At 34.5% G+C, this 15,410-nt stretch overlaps 1 protein-coding gene across 2 annotated transcripts in view; it reads right to left on the bottom strand.

The window, feature by feature from the left end:
• The window catches only part of NDFIP2 (Nedd4 family interacting protein 2), a 63,574-nt gene that overhangs the window by 1,170 nt on the left and 46,994 nt on the right, over positions 1 to 15,410 (bottom strand). The window contains exons 5-7 of one of the 2 annotated variants that reach the window (XM_007466803.1): positions 8,518 to 8,582; positions 3,501 to 3,567; positions 897 to 1,002 (exon numbers count right to left, since the gene is read on the bottom strand). In XM_007466803.1, the coding sequence (XP_007466865.1) occupies positions 899 to 1,002; positions 3,501 to 3,567; positions 8,518 to 8,582 (236 nt within the window). In that variant the 3' untranslated portion in view covers positions 897 to 898. Of the gene's footprint in view, positions 1 to 896; positions 1,003 to 3,500; positions 3,568 to 8,517; positions 8,643 to 15,410 lie in introns of both variants that reach the window. The other variant, XM_007466802.1, reaches the window with a different exon arrangement.

Genomic DNA, 15,410 nt, shown 5'->3' with positions numbered 1-15,410 from the left:
AAAATTTAAGCAACCAAATCACAAACCATACATTTTATTTATACTTAAGTCATAGCATTTTGTACTTAAAGATACATCCAGAAGTTGTGTTTTAGTAGACATTTTGCTTATGCAGTTCAACTACTTTAAAAGTTCAAATCAATGAAGTGTATGGTACTTGCTTTAAAAGTATCAGTAGTATAGCGAGTAGAGATATGAGGTCTCTTCATGTGAAGATCTACTAGCTGCACAATAAATAAATGCCTTTACTATAGACACAGCCTCCAGAAACTCACTGGATAACCAGTAAGACAACCTCTGCTCATTTCTTTATATTCCCATTTATTCAAGTTGCAGCCTTCGTTGTTGATACAAACTGGCACACATTAAGAAAATAGTAAAAAAGCTCCTATTTTCTTCACACAACTTTTATTCATTGATCCAGTTTGTTAAGATCAGTGCATGGCAAGTTGCTTTTCAATCACAGATTTGTTTTTTTGTTTGTTTTATCCACCAGATATCTATGTGAATTTCACACTGTTTTATGCAAAATGCCCATTCTCTCTGTGTAAGTGCTTTGTCATATTTTGTTTTTCAAGCTTTCAAATGCTGTGCTGGTGGTTACTTCGTATACATCCTGTGGTCAAGCTTTAAAAAGAAATTTAAAAGTCTGATTTAAAGTTTCAGTTTACTCATAATACATTTTTAAAAATTAAAATGTATGAAATTCAATTTTTAAAAATGGAAGTTATCTTAAAAGTTCACAACTTCTTAAATTTCAGTGACTGTTAACAGTATAAAAATCTATTAAATATGCTGAATTTGAGTAAACAACGAGTACACATTAAGCATTTAATATGCATCTGGTGAATTTGAATACAAAAGGAATAAACAATTAATATATTAATATTTCTTACCTCTATAATAAGAAGAAATATCTTGTTCTATGAGCAGCTGCCATGCTTTCAGACATGTTTCTGACTTTTAGATAATTAACAAATCCTCTGAAGAAAAGAAGCAGGCCTGAGAAGGTTGAAATAATACAGAGATGTTATGTTCTTACACAGAAAGGGGACACAATAAATTTTAGATAGACAATTATAAACAAGATCCTCTTGGTCTAAGGAATTTAACATGTAGGATTACAGTCATTCCATAATATATTTTATATTATAATGACAACTCTATTGTAAGGAAATATAATAAAATTTTACTGCCACCCCCAAATTCTTTCAATTTGTTACACCTAGATGTATCTAAAGTAAAGTAAATCCAGCCACAAAAATCCAAAATTACGCAAAAATACACACTTACTATTTCTTAAAAAGCAAAGCTACCTAATGCATTTAAACTGATTCAACTCATAGAAATCCCATTTTATACCAAACTTTTTAATTACTATAACTACCAAGCAAACTAAGACATATTTACTGATATAAAGTATTCAGGAGAGAACATATGCATGTAATTGCTAACAATTGTGGGATAAAACCAATAACAAGCCTGTCTATCTATCTCAGTGTTCTCCTCTGTAAAATAGTATTTTTAAATAATAATCATTTACATTAATAATCATTTATAATAATCACAGGTATCTTTAGTAATCCATTAAACAAAGCCTGTGAAAAGCTTCAGAGTTTCAGGTGAAAAATATTAGCTAAGTATAAAAAGCATTACAATTATTAGTAGAGCTAAGTCTTTGATATACTTAAGCATACAATTCTAAGGGCAACATTTATTGACTCCAGTAAATTTTTAACTAGGTAATGGTGGGCGGGAGGGCAGGGACCAAAAGATATGTACGCATGCAACTTTCCTCACCAGGAGGAAGAGTCTGTCAATTTAAAATGTAAAGTCTCAACTGAAATTTGTAACCCAATTCTAAGACAATAATAGAAGCACTAAAATAAGAAGCATGGTTATAATAAATTAGAGAGGAAAGATAGAAGAGATATACAAATAATGACTTAAACAAGTGGTATAAGTTTCACCTAAATCTGATCCCATCTGCTTCCCATATCCTCTTTCCACTTGTGACCCCCACTCTGAATTCTCCCCTCATGCCCTTCCAGATGCTGTTCAAAGATAATGATATTGTGATCCAAACGTAAAAGTACTACTGAAAAATGTACACCAAAATTATTTGTGAAATCCTTTCTTTTGTCTATGAAGCTGCTGATTCTAAGACATATTTTGTTCTGCTCAGGCATTTTCCAAAATAAGCCAATTCACATCTAGAAACCGATCACTCAGCAGCTATTGTTTCTCAGCATTCTATGATGTGCTCAACACTCTTCTGAGTATTATGTGAGAGGAACATTTTGATCATGAATTAAGTTTTCACATTCCCCTAAATGCTAGATTATGGCTCTGATATGGAACTGGGGCTGCCCTCTGCATTCTACTCTGTCTCACAGTTGCCTTCCGAAGGCTCCTCAATCCGCTAATAATATTTATAAGCAAGTACCTCATTCAATATGCTTAAATACCTAAAAGACTTTATCAATTTTTTCACTTTTAAGGAAGAAACTCAATAATGAGCACAGAATCAGTCAGAAAACAATTAACAATACAAAAAAATGGCTAAACTTTTGTACAAGTCTGACTCCCCAACAAAATCACAACATTAGAATAATTTCATTATAATTATTAGAGAAACAATCTAGGATTTTTAGTGACCTTAACCGACCACTAAGATTTTGTTTCCCCAAAGATCCAAAAGATGCAACAGCAGGACTAAATATAAACTCAAGGAGAACACTGCCACCTACTGAAATGCTATTTTCTGGTATATTATGTTACTAGAGAAATGTGGGCTCTTAAACCTAAATAGAAACAAAATGTATTCTTCATGTCAGTAAATAAATTTGAAATGTGGATTAAAGGTATCATGTGATTTTAAGATTAACTTAATTATCATATATCTAAAGAGGAAAACACAAGGGATCGGAAATCGGAAATCCATAAAATTCATCAATATTAATAAAAGACATGCCTTGTAAGAAGAAAACTCAACAGAAGTACTGTGATCATTAGGCATGAAGCCTTTCCTTATGCCTGACTGATTAATGATTAATGCAGGGTACACTTCCAAAGTGTAAAGAATGTTTCAATGATCCAAAAATAAAAGAATGGACAGAATATCCAACTATCCTCCTCTCAACACTTCCTACGATCATTAAAAGAAAATTATGCATGTATATTTTCCAAAATAAATGCTGAAGGTAACTATTTTTTAATCATTTTAGGATTTTCAAGTTTTGTAGGATTGACTTATCATTCAACCACTGATTCTTTAAATTGACAGGCTCTGAATTTTAAATCAGAAATCCAGAATGCTACATAGAATTATCTGAATAGTCAAGATGATATAAGTGTTTGGATATGAGAATTTTACAACAGGAAAAATTTTTTCCACATAAATTATAAAACAGTATATTTACATCTCACATTTTTAGAAAACATCAAAGTTAAACTAAATGCAAATTAGTCATACTGAAATGCATTAAGAATAAACTTACCAAGTACAAGAAATATCCACCAAAGCCAATACTGTCCATTGAAATATCCAGTAAAATAATCAGAAAACTGTGGAGTGAACATAAATATATTAACCGTATTTGTGTACCTAAATTTGAAAATCACAAGTCTTAGTTTCAGAATGATTTACCTCAAATAATCTTTAGCACTTAAAACAGCACAAAAAGAAAAACAGAAAAAAAAATACTTAATGACATACACATATAATTATTTGAGAAAAAATAACAGCAAACACACTTATGCAAAATATTTTAGAAACAAAAAATAGTTTCAAACTGCTTGTAAAGAAGAAAGATAAGTGCTATATATCTGAATCCAACATTTTCTCATTAAGGAGTTCACATGTCAGTTCTTTTTTCATAATCTCTCAAAGCCACAACTACCATCCCAAACACACTACAGCAACCTGCTGCTTTAGATATTAACACCAAAAGCCACATTAGTTTAATCTTATCAGATGGGGATGTTCTGCTGACCCCTAAAAAGAAGAGCTTTTGACCTTCTATACACCCCCTACTGTTAATCACTGCCAAGAATACTAGGCACATAAAGACCCCCAACTCATTAGAGTCTTTTTATTTTCAAACTAGATGCTCCAGCATTCATTCCCCAACAGTGAGCTGAGAACAGCTAAATGAACCTTGAAGCGGCATTTCAACAGTTCCTATTAGTGGCCGTGGTAGCCAGTTTATATTCTCTGTGAAGTGAGGATATGAACAGGCAGATGGAAGGCAGTTTTTGATGATACTGGACACAGGTATCTTTTCCTTGATTAGACTAGGGACATGATGATTTATTATCTTCGAAAAGTTTTCTTTTTAAATCAGTCTAATATTCCTGCTTATTTAATCTACTCTGTTTCCATTGGTCTCTGAACCGAATCTGATTTAACTAAAAATGAGCTTGTTAAATGCAGATTTGTCCTTAGATATATCTATCTCCAACTTTATAGGTAATTATTTCCAACCATTCATTGGTAATTTCCATAAAATCTTAAAAATCTTATAGGTGTGGTTATAACAAAAATGCTTACAAATTGTAATGTTACTAGTGAGGAAGCATATCCACTAAAGGTTATCTAAATCTGTTTTTAAAAGCTTTTAAATTATTCTCACAGGAAGTATTTACAATATATGAACCATGATCTAAGTTCTCAGCTTAGAGTTTTAGAAATTACAAAGATTAGAGATTTCAGAGTACCATCATAGATGAAAATCCCACATACTCCTACACCTTTAAAATATGTACAATAAAGGGAGAACTAGAAAATTGTGGAAATATAGCTTGTAAAGAGGAAAGCACTACACTACTTTTTAATCAAATGATTAATAATTAGAAATAAAAGGTTTTCATACAGGTTTTAGAGATTATAAGAACAAAAGGAATAAAGAACCAAAGCAATACATTTTTAACTTTCTAATTTTTAAATATATTTAAAAATATATATTTCTAATAGTTAAAATATATTTAATATATAATATTACCCAACAAGAGGCAACCAGAAAAGAACAATGTCATTCTTCACCAAAAATACGAACCTGCAGCTATTCTTTATTTATTCCCAAGTGAAGAATAGAATTACCTTCACTTTGAAGTCAAAGGGAAAAACTCACCATGTAAAAAGGATAAACTAATAAGCTTTTGGGCTCATTACTAAGTTGTCAAGTGTTTCAAAATACTAAAAGTCATAGGGCTGAGCCAAGCTGTGTTTTTGGTTTTTTTTAAAATAACTAAATAACTCATGTTGACTGGTCAACCACAGGCTGCAGAAATCAAATTTTGGAAAATAAATTAACCAACAATAAGAATTTATCTGATTTAAATTTGAAAAAAAAGAATTCATCTGATTTTATTTTATTAATACGACACCAGTATTTTATTGTTTACATCCTGTCTACTTTCTAAAAGACTTGTCAGTTTTTAATAAAATATATATGCCTTTTAAAACAAATAATAGAAACATCAAAAGCCTTAAAAATAATATCAGAATCTGGGCTAAAGATATTTACACTAAATATGAGGTTTGCAGCAGCTCAGAAACAAAAAGAAAAGCAGCAGTTAATTTATATATTGCTTATTATCTAATGAAAGGAAACACCAAGCTTTCAGGAGAAAACCTTTCTCTCAGCACTGAACTACAAGGGAAACTTATTGCCTTAAGCATTATAATAAAAGTCAAAGTACAGTGTTAACAGAGGCAGTAGAGAATTAGGAGAACAGGCACTGAACTGAAATCAAGCTAGATTCAAATCCACATACAAACTGTGGGACACTGAGCAAGTTATTAGACTTTTTATTCTTAGTTTCATTATCAATAAAATGGCTGGCTTGTCTCCAGCATCACTGATACAGACAGGGTTAAAGAATTTAGTGCCTGTAATGAATTATGCCTGGAACATAGTAAGTACTCACTGAATGGTGGCTACTGTTATTTTATAACAAAAGATTTTTTTTTTTTTTGGTATGTGGGCCTCTCACTGTTGTGGCTTCTCCCACTGCGGAGCACAGGCTCCAGACGCGCAGGCTCAGCGGCCATGGCTCACAGGCCCAGCCGCTCCGCAGCATGTGGGATCCTCCCAGACCGGGGCACGAACCCGTGTCCCCTGCATTGGCAGGCGGACTCTCAACCACTGCGCCACCAGGGAAGCCCTATAACAAAAGATTTTTAAAAATCCTTCTCTTATATCAATTCTCAATATATACTACAGGTATAATATTAACCTTAACTCAGTAAAAGTATTTTAAAAGGAAACTCAACAGTCCCAGTGATTAAACTTGACGCTCTTATATACCTTACAAAACGTTGAGAAACTCCAGTCTTTGAATTTAAGGTCCCCATCTTATCACACTGACTGGAGTTGATTACTAGACAATCTGACACCTTCTCAACCTGGGATTCTAAGAGAGAATTAGGCCCTAATATCCTAGAGGCAAAGGTTGCATATAATGCACTAATTTCTTTTTTATGAATGTAGAATGATACTAGCACTTCAATAACTTTAGGAGAATTGAGAAAATCAAATCATTTTCTGTGTTCTGTGACTTAGACAAGAAATCTCATTTGAATAATTGCAATTAATTCTATTACTAACATAACCAAGGTTGGACATTACCTAGTTCCAATCTCTTTTGAGATTTTCTAGTAATAACTTCTGCAAAGGCAGGGGCTGTCTCTTTATCTCTGCATGCCCCATAACACCTAACAGATTTATGCTAATAGTGGGAACCCACTCTACATTTTTTAAATGAAATTGAAACAAGTAATTGCCAGGGGGGCAGTTCTTACAATGGCTCAGGTTTTAATCACCTTAGAAGAAGCCAGTCCACAGGTCCCACCAAGAATCAACTGTTTAATAACCAAATCCTATAATCTAGTCTGAACAGAGACAGGGTCTGAGAAGATTACTGAAACCCTGGGAAGTAATAAAATAAGTTTAAAAATAATGAAGAAACACATAAAATTCAAAGTTTTAATATTTTTATAATGGGTAATTTTTTAATCTATTTGACAATGTAGGTGCATAACTGAAGTGTCTGAAGCACTTAATAAAAGCCGACATATTAGTATTTGATTCTACTAAAAATTTCAAGGAGGACTTGACTCATTCAACTAGAAATCAATGTTTAAATATATATGATTTGTAGAAAGTATATATTTTATTAGTTGTATATAGCATTTAAATGTGTGGGTAACTTTTAAGAAGAGTTATTAATTAACAAAGCCACTTTCCTAGCCTTACCTAAAGAAATCAGGAGAAAAGCTTTGTAAAAAGGAGCCAAAAGGGGCCTTCAAGAGGCAAAGGAAAAGAGCTGGGGGAAGATTATGTTAACAATACTACTGCCTGTACAACGGGTACAAAAAATTATTCGGGGGCTAGAAAAGCTGTTGAGATAGGAGAAAGAAAAGGACTTCTTGTTATCTCCCTACACACTACCTTGCAAATGATACGAGATAGACAGAGGGTGATTTCCAGGAACAACAGGAAAATGAGAAGAAAGGCTTAGAAGGAATGTAAAGGAAAAAAGGATGAGTTCTCATAACCACCTCAAAGGCCTGTACTGTACTCTTTTAGCTCTTAATGTTACCAAAAAAGAAAAAAGAAGAAGAATAAAAAAGAAACAGTGATAATATATTTAAGTCCATGATAATTTCACTAACCAATGGAAATTTTTATGTTTTAAAACTGATTTTAGGCAGACCTACACTATATCACAATAGTGGTAGCCATGATTTACTGAGCACATATACTGGTGCAGCAACTGAGCAAGGTAATCTCAATGTCATGTTCATGCCTCACAAAAATACTGAATGGCAGCTATTATCAGCTTAACATGAAGAAACTAATGCTCAGAACAATTTAAAAACTTAAAGTTAGAACACTGATATACAAAAAGATGAGATTCAAACTCAGATTTATCTGATTTCAAAGTTCTTTCCACTTACTGAGACTTCCCTGGTGGCACAGTGGTTAAGAACCCGCCTGCCAATGCAGGGGACATGGGTTTGAGCCCTGGTCCAGGAAGATCCCACATGCCGCAGAGCAACTAAGCCCGTGTGCCACAACTACTGAGCCTGCGCTCTAGAGCCAGCGAGCCACAACTACTGAGCCCACACGCCTAAAGCCCATGCTCCGCAACAAGAGAAGCCACCGCAAGAAGCCCACGCACCGCAACGAAGAGTAGCCCCCGCTCACCGCAACTAGAGAAAGCCCTCAGGCAGCAACGAAGACCCAACGCAGCCAAAAATAAATAAATTAATTAATTAAAAACAAACAAACAAACAAAAAGTTCTTTCCACATACTAACAAGCTCTCATATAATACAGTCATAAAATGTCCACGCCACAGAGATCACTATGATAGTTAAGGACAGAAGTTAAGAATAAGTCTCAAAATAATTGAGCTCATATACACAAAATGAACATTTGTGAACCACATAGGAAATTTTATGTATTTTAATTTTAGAGACAAAAGTGATAGAGCCTATTAAGACACTCACCCTGACAATAAGGATCCATTTGATCAATGAAAGGCCAAATCCACAGATGGCACCATACCTTCCAGCTATGGTATTGGTGATACAGAAGGATAAACAAAATCCAAGCCAGTTGAAAATAAATGCCACTGAAAGCAAGAGAAATAATTCTTTTAAAGACCACACTTTGGAAACAAATTAACAGAGACATAATATAAACATCAATAATACTTCATAACTCAATGGAAATAGCAGTTCTTTCTCTTAATTCTGTACTAATTAAGTCTTGTTTATAGACTATAGTTTACCTTTTGCAAATGTATTAGTTATTTACTATACATTAACAAGTGGGTAAGCTTGGTTTCTTGTCAGTTTGGTCAACAAGAATCAATACCTTACAGCTTATCACCAAAAGGTGAAACTGCATTTTTTTTTCTTTTATACATACATTTGTTATTGAAGCTGCATTTTTAAACCAGTTAAAAATTAGGTCACAATGTAGCTCCCATGTGATCCTACCCAAAAAGTCTAGTCTAAGCCATCATCAGCCAGCCAAATTAAAAAGCAATATTAAAGATGAGCCGAATAAATGATAAACTATTGTTCCCAGAGCAGATACTGTTCATTGCCTTCTCTTCTTACCTAACAAAACCTGTTGTTCCCCTTCCCAGGAACCCACCGACCTCTAGAGCCTGTATTTTTAGGAAAGGCTGGACCCCATACTTAGCCCCCAAAGGTGAGTCCTGTCTGGGAAAATCACAGAAGGCCCAAATCCCTTGCCAGTGAATTTTTTTTTAATAGGACATCTGAAAAACATTCTTAAAAACACAGCGAGGAGAGGCAAGATGGAATATAGGTAAAACAACAGTGGTTTTGAATTGATCATTGTTGAAGCTGGGAGATGGATACACAGATGTTTATTACACTCTTGTCTAGTTTGAGAATTTCTACAATGAAAGTTTTTTAAAAAGAATAGAAGAAACGGCCCTTCTTCCACTGGGTATCACGTTTAACTGTAATGTCTGGAACTGCTGCAGGGAGCTTGCTATCAGCCTGAGGATTAAACCATCACTCCAAATAGTGGGGGAGTGAAGAAAACCGAAGTAAAGTAAAGCAGAGCCATAGCACTGATACGGTCTGTGCCTGAGGTCTGCTCATCCAGGGACTTTTTGTTTTGTGAGATAATCTCCTAACTATTTAAAACAGTTGAGTAAGGGTTTTCTATTTCTCATAGCAGAAACCATTCTGACATAGGTCCTTGAGATATAATCAGAGTAACTTATTTACGTCCAAGACAGCAACATCATCAAAATAATAATAGTAATAATAATAAAACTAAAGATCAATTTGAACCTAAATCTTGTTCAGTGCCCAGCCTCTTACCCTAAATATCTCCAACCAAGCCTCAGGGAGAATAAAGTAAATTACCTAGAGAAATTCTAGTTTTTCAGAATTCTAAAGACAAAGAGGAAACATTTTAGGATAAGTTTAAATGAAATGGCTATTTCTTCGAAGTAATGCCCCTACTCCTGTTAATTTCTTCCTTCCTAATACTTTCTAGTCGCAGCTTTTTTGATCATTTATGGGAAACTGTACTATATGGTGTGATAGTCAGAAAAATCAATTTTGAAATAAGAGACTCGTGTTTGAGTCACATCGTACTCACTCACTAGGTATATGACCTTGGACTCACTGCTGACTTCTGTTGAGCCACAGTCCTCTGATCTTTAAAGTACCTACTTCACAAGATTGATAAGAGGATTAAGTGAGAATGTAAAGAGCTTAAGCATAGTACAGAAGCTGGCACACGGGTGACTGCTAAAAAAATGCCAGCCATCATCACTACCCATACAAAATGATCTCTTCACATTACAGACTAGGTCCCATCTTTCCTGCAAAACAATTTCAAGAGACACTACTATAAAGCAAGCTTGTTTACTCTCTACTGTACTGTACAACAGAGATAGGATATTTCCATTATTGTAGAATAATCTATTGCACATAGCCCCTCTGTATCAAACTGGCTAATATTTGTGTTAGGTTAGGGAAAGCACATAACAAAAAATAATTTTATACCTATTTAAACTAAAGAATTTATATTACCAAACAGCAGTAGAGATTCCCAACTGGTTGCTACCTATGTGTTAATGACAGGCTGAGATATGTCTCTCCTCAGCCCTTAGGGCAGGCAGGTGAGGTCTGGGGCAGAGGACAGACTGCCACCAGTCCTGAGCACCTTACTTTTTTATCTCAGTGTGCTATAAACAGTCTATCATTTTGCAAGCATGTCGTGTTGTTGAAACATAGGAGGCACTGATGGAGAAAACCCAAAACAGCAAGACATTCCAAAAGTGTATTTTCACCTTTTCACCTGAGTATGTGTATGTTTAGCTTTGGGGAAAAAATAATTTAAACACTGTCCAATTTCTTCAAAATCAGATTTACCGATATCTATTATATGTATCATTGTAGCCAAGAGAGAAATAAGATTCAAAAGAACAAAAAAGCAGTTAATGGGCCACCATGTTTTCTTTACGCTCTCCTCCAGCAGTATGAATTCCTATAAATTGTGCTCATGTGATATAATTTGTTATAGACTGAACTCTGTCCCCTCAAAATTCATAGATTAAAGCCCTGACCTCCAGTGTGACTGTATTTAGAGATAGTGCCTTTAGGGAGGTGGCTAAAATTAAATAAGATTATAAGGGTGAAGCCCTAATACAATAGGATTGGTGTCCTTATAGGAAGAGGAAGAGACACGAGAAAGCTCTCTCTCACTGCACACATGTAGAGAAGAGGTCATGTGAGGACACCACAAGAAGACAGCCAACTGCAGGCCCAAAGAGAACCCTCACCAGAAACCAAATTTTCTGGCACCTTAATCTTGGGCTTCTACCCTCCAGAACTGTGAGAAAATAAATTTTCATTGTTTAAGCCACCCAGACTGTGGTTTTTCGTTATGGCAGCCTGAATAGACAAATGCATAACTTAATCATCTTTGATCGGTTTAAGCACTAGGAAAACAGAGAAGTTGTGACTACTGAAGCATAAATAGATTCGCTTTTTATGCCCCTTGGCCTATAAGATAGAAGTAAAGCTGAAGAGGTCTTGACAGTACAGGAAGAGCAAAGCATTCAATTCTGGATCCTCTATGACATGTCTGTCTCAGTTGTCAAAAAAGAGAATTTAATAAATTGTACACTAAACCTTAAGTATGTAAAATCCATAAAAGAAATAATGTGTAGTAGAGGCAGGTGAACATATACATGCCTAAGAAAGAAGACAAGAACGGAAGGACAAGTTAAGACTGAGAACAGTTAGGCTCCACACAAAGTCACAAGCCAAGTAAGAAGCATAGCTGGGACTGGAGCATCCACGTCTTTTATGCCTATATCCAGTGATCTTTTTATTATATACACCTACCACCTACCCAAAGAGGTTAGCAGAATAATCTAGAAAGCAATATTGTACACTGTAGTTTATCCATTAACTAGTAAGGTTACACTTTAAAATTTTCAATAGCCACAAGATAGTTATTAATAATAAAGGGGAAAAGAGTAACTTCATAGTGAAGAAAGCTGGCGGACACTACTTAACCTGACGGGAGTTAACATCACTAGTAATAAGACATATCTAGATCATTGCTTCTGATTTGATGTACTGAAAAGAACACATCATTTCTGTGGTATTCTTGAGGGGGGAAAAAGAAAAAAAGGAAAGAAATGCAAAACCTGAATCTAATCATGAGGAAACATGAGCTAAATCCAAACTGAAAGACATTCTACAAAATAACTGACCAGTATTCTTCAGAAGAATCAAAGTTGTAATGAAACAAAGAAAGACTAAGAAACTGTTCCAGGTTGAGGCAGACTAAGGAAACACAGAAACTAATATAATGTGTAATCCTGAAATAGATCCTAGATCAAGAAAACTAATATAATGTGTAATCCTGAAATAGATCCTAGATCAAGAAAAGGACATCAGTGGGACAACTGGCAAAATTTGAATAAGGTCTACAAACTAGTTAGTAGTATTTTGTAATGTTAATTTCCTAATGTTGATCATTGGACTGAAGTTACATACGTTAACACTTGGAAAATGAAAGTTATATGGCAATTGTACTATTTTTGCAATTTTTCCCTAAATTCAAAATTATTTCAAAGTTTAAAAAGTTTTAAATTAAATTTTGATACTTGCTTTGAAAATAAACAAATGAGTATCATAAATGAATGAATACCAATATACTAACATTAAGCACTTATTAATTTTTTTATCACAGAAAAATCATTATATATAAATGCACCAGGTTTCAAACACAGTAAGTTCCCAAAGAACAATCAGTTTCACTATACTTGATTCTGAACTGCATAAAGGCAAATTCCTATCTTATCCTCATGCAATTCTCTTTGTTTAAACTATCAGCCATTGAGAAAAACATGAAGTTAACAATTTATTAATTTTAAGACATTTCCACTAAATTATAAGCAATGAAATGACAAAATTATTTTTCTTATAAACAGAACAAATTCAACAAAATGTTCACAAATATTATGAGTTTCTTAAGGTGTAGTTATAATTCTTAGATGTCCCCCCTTTCTGGATTCACTTACAGTATGTGACCTCATCTAAAAACATAGCTTTACATGAACAGAATAAGTCATCAATGCATTGTTTTTCGATGTGTAGTGCCCAGATAACCCCTCTAAGAACTGTCACTTTTATGACTCATCCATGGTAGGTACTTGAAAGAATTTACTGAATAAAGATGCTCAAGATCACTAATCGTTGGGGAAATGCAAATTAAATCACAAAGAGATACTACCACACAACTGTTAGATTTCTAAATTTTCTTTTTTTTTTTTTTTGCTGTACGCAGGTCTCTCACTGTTGTGGCCTCTCCCGTTGCGGAGCACAGGCTCCGGACGCGCAGGCTCGGCGGCCATGGCTCACGGGCCCAGCCGCTCGGTGGCATGTGGGATCTTCCCGGACCGGGGCACGAACCCGTGTCCCCTGCATCGGCAGGCGGACTCTCAACCACTGCGCCACCAGGGAAGCCCTAGATTTCTAAAATTTTTAAAACTGTTAATACTAAATGCTGACGAGGATCAGAGCAATAGGAACTTTCATTCACTGCTGGTAGGAATGCAGAACGGAACTGAAAGACAGTTTGGCAATTTCTTACAAATCAGAATTCACGTTTCAAAACACCTTTCTAATTCTTTTTAAAGTTATGTACAAGTAACTTAATATCTTTTAAATTATGTTTCCCTCAAGTCTAAAATGGGAATAATGCCGGTGATTAATTATTACTATAGCATGCTGACGTGAAGATTCACACACAGTACGAAAGGCTAAACCTTAGTAAAGTTTTCTAAACAGAATCCATTACATTTTTAAGCATTAGAGTTCAAGGTCATTTCCACAGAATGTCAATTATCCAACGAACCAAACCTCAATTTCTAGATTTTAACTAACATATAACTTACTTCTATTCCATTCTTTTAGAGACAAAATCTCTTAAAAGTATGCTCAGATACAAGCACATAAGGCACACATGAGGCATTTTTCAGTGACACTTCAAGGGATTAGGAGAAGCAAAACATTATCAGGGGATACACACATTTCGTTCTTTACATTTTCTGAACATGGACAAGCAATTATCTCACCAAATCTACGCGTAAACGTTTTTTTAGGGTTACATGGGGTAAGAGACTGAACTATAGACATTGAAAACAGAGAAGGAAAGAATTAAACCAACAAAAGGTTTTAACTGAAATATTCTTATTGATAATCACTGCAGTTTTACTTGCACAACTTGTATAACCTGAAATGCTTAAATTATAAACCACGCTAAAGAAAATCTATTTCCAGACCTTAGAAATAGACAATAGAACAGAACCTAGACAACAGCTACTGGATAGTTTAGAGTTTGGAAAATATAGCAAGTTGCAATTTGTAGAACAGCCACTAGATGGTAGTGACTACAAATAAATCTATGCTCATTAAAGCAAATAAACTGAAGTACTGGCCTACACCCTACCCAAAGAAATGTATCAGGAAATGAAGGTGAAAAATAATTTATAATCTCACTCTTATAATACTGGTGCAGTATTTGTAGAATAGGAAGCATAAAGATATAAACTGTAGAAACATAATTTAGTAAAAATGTAATAAAAGGCCGGTAATTTACATTAATATATTAAATGTAAATATTTATATTCATATTAATTAATGTAGCACCAGTGGCCAAAAATAAGGTCAACCTTATTTTTGTGCCTAGGTTACTGTGCATTTACAACACTGGTGTATCAGTGAAATGCTGTCAGATCTAAAAAATAAAGATTGATAAGAAGATAGCATGGATAAGTGAAATATAGAAATGGAGAGATAATAACTAAGCTCTGAGTCAAATAATTAGATGGTGTCAAATAACATGTTTTTATTCCTAAGAAACAGGTATTTATACTAACTACAAATAACTACAATAAACTTAAATTCTTTCTTTTTCCAATGAAGATTTCTTAAAAGACATAACCATGAAAGGAATTAATGTTTACGCTACTCTTTTTGTAAAGAAAATATGTGGGAAGCCTGTTATTAATATAAAGGGTTACCAGGTTGAACTTAAACTAAGAAAAAAATTAAAGTTCACTAGCCTAACAGTACAAAACAGAGTTATTTGTAGCCAAAGTGTTCACTTCCTTTTCATCATACTTAACATCATATCTAACTACAAATTATAACTAAAACCACAAGACATAAATATTGCATATACAGGGGGCTTCCCTGGTGGCGCAGTGGTTGAGAGTCCGCCTGCTGATGCAGGGGGCACTGGGAGGACCCCACATGCTGCGGAGCCGCTGCGCCCGTGAGCCACGGCCACTGGGCCTGTGCGTCCGGAGCCTGTGCTCCACGGT

The sequence above is a fragment of the Lipotes vexillifer genome, unplaced genomic scaffold, assembly GCF_000442215.2.
Source record: "Lipotes vexillifer unplaced genomic scaffold, Lipotes_vexillifer_v1.1 scaffold19, whole genome shotgun sequence".
NCBI lineage: Eukaryota > Metazoa > Chordata > Mammalia > Artiodactyla > Lipotidae > Lipotes > Lipotes vexillifer.
This window is presented reverse-complemented; position numbering and strand designations above follow the sequence as displayed.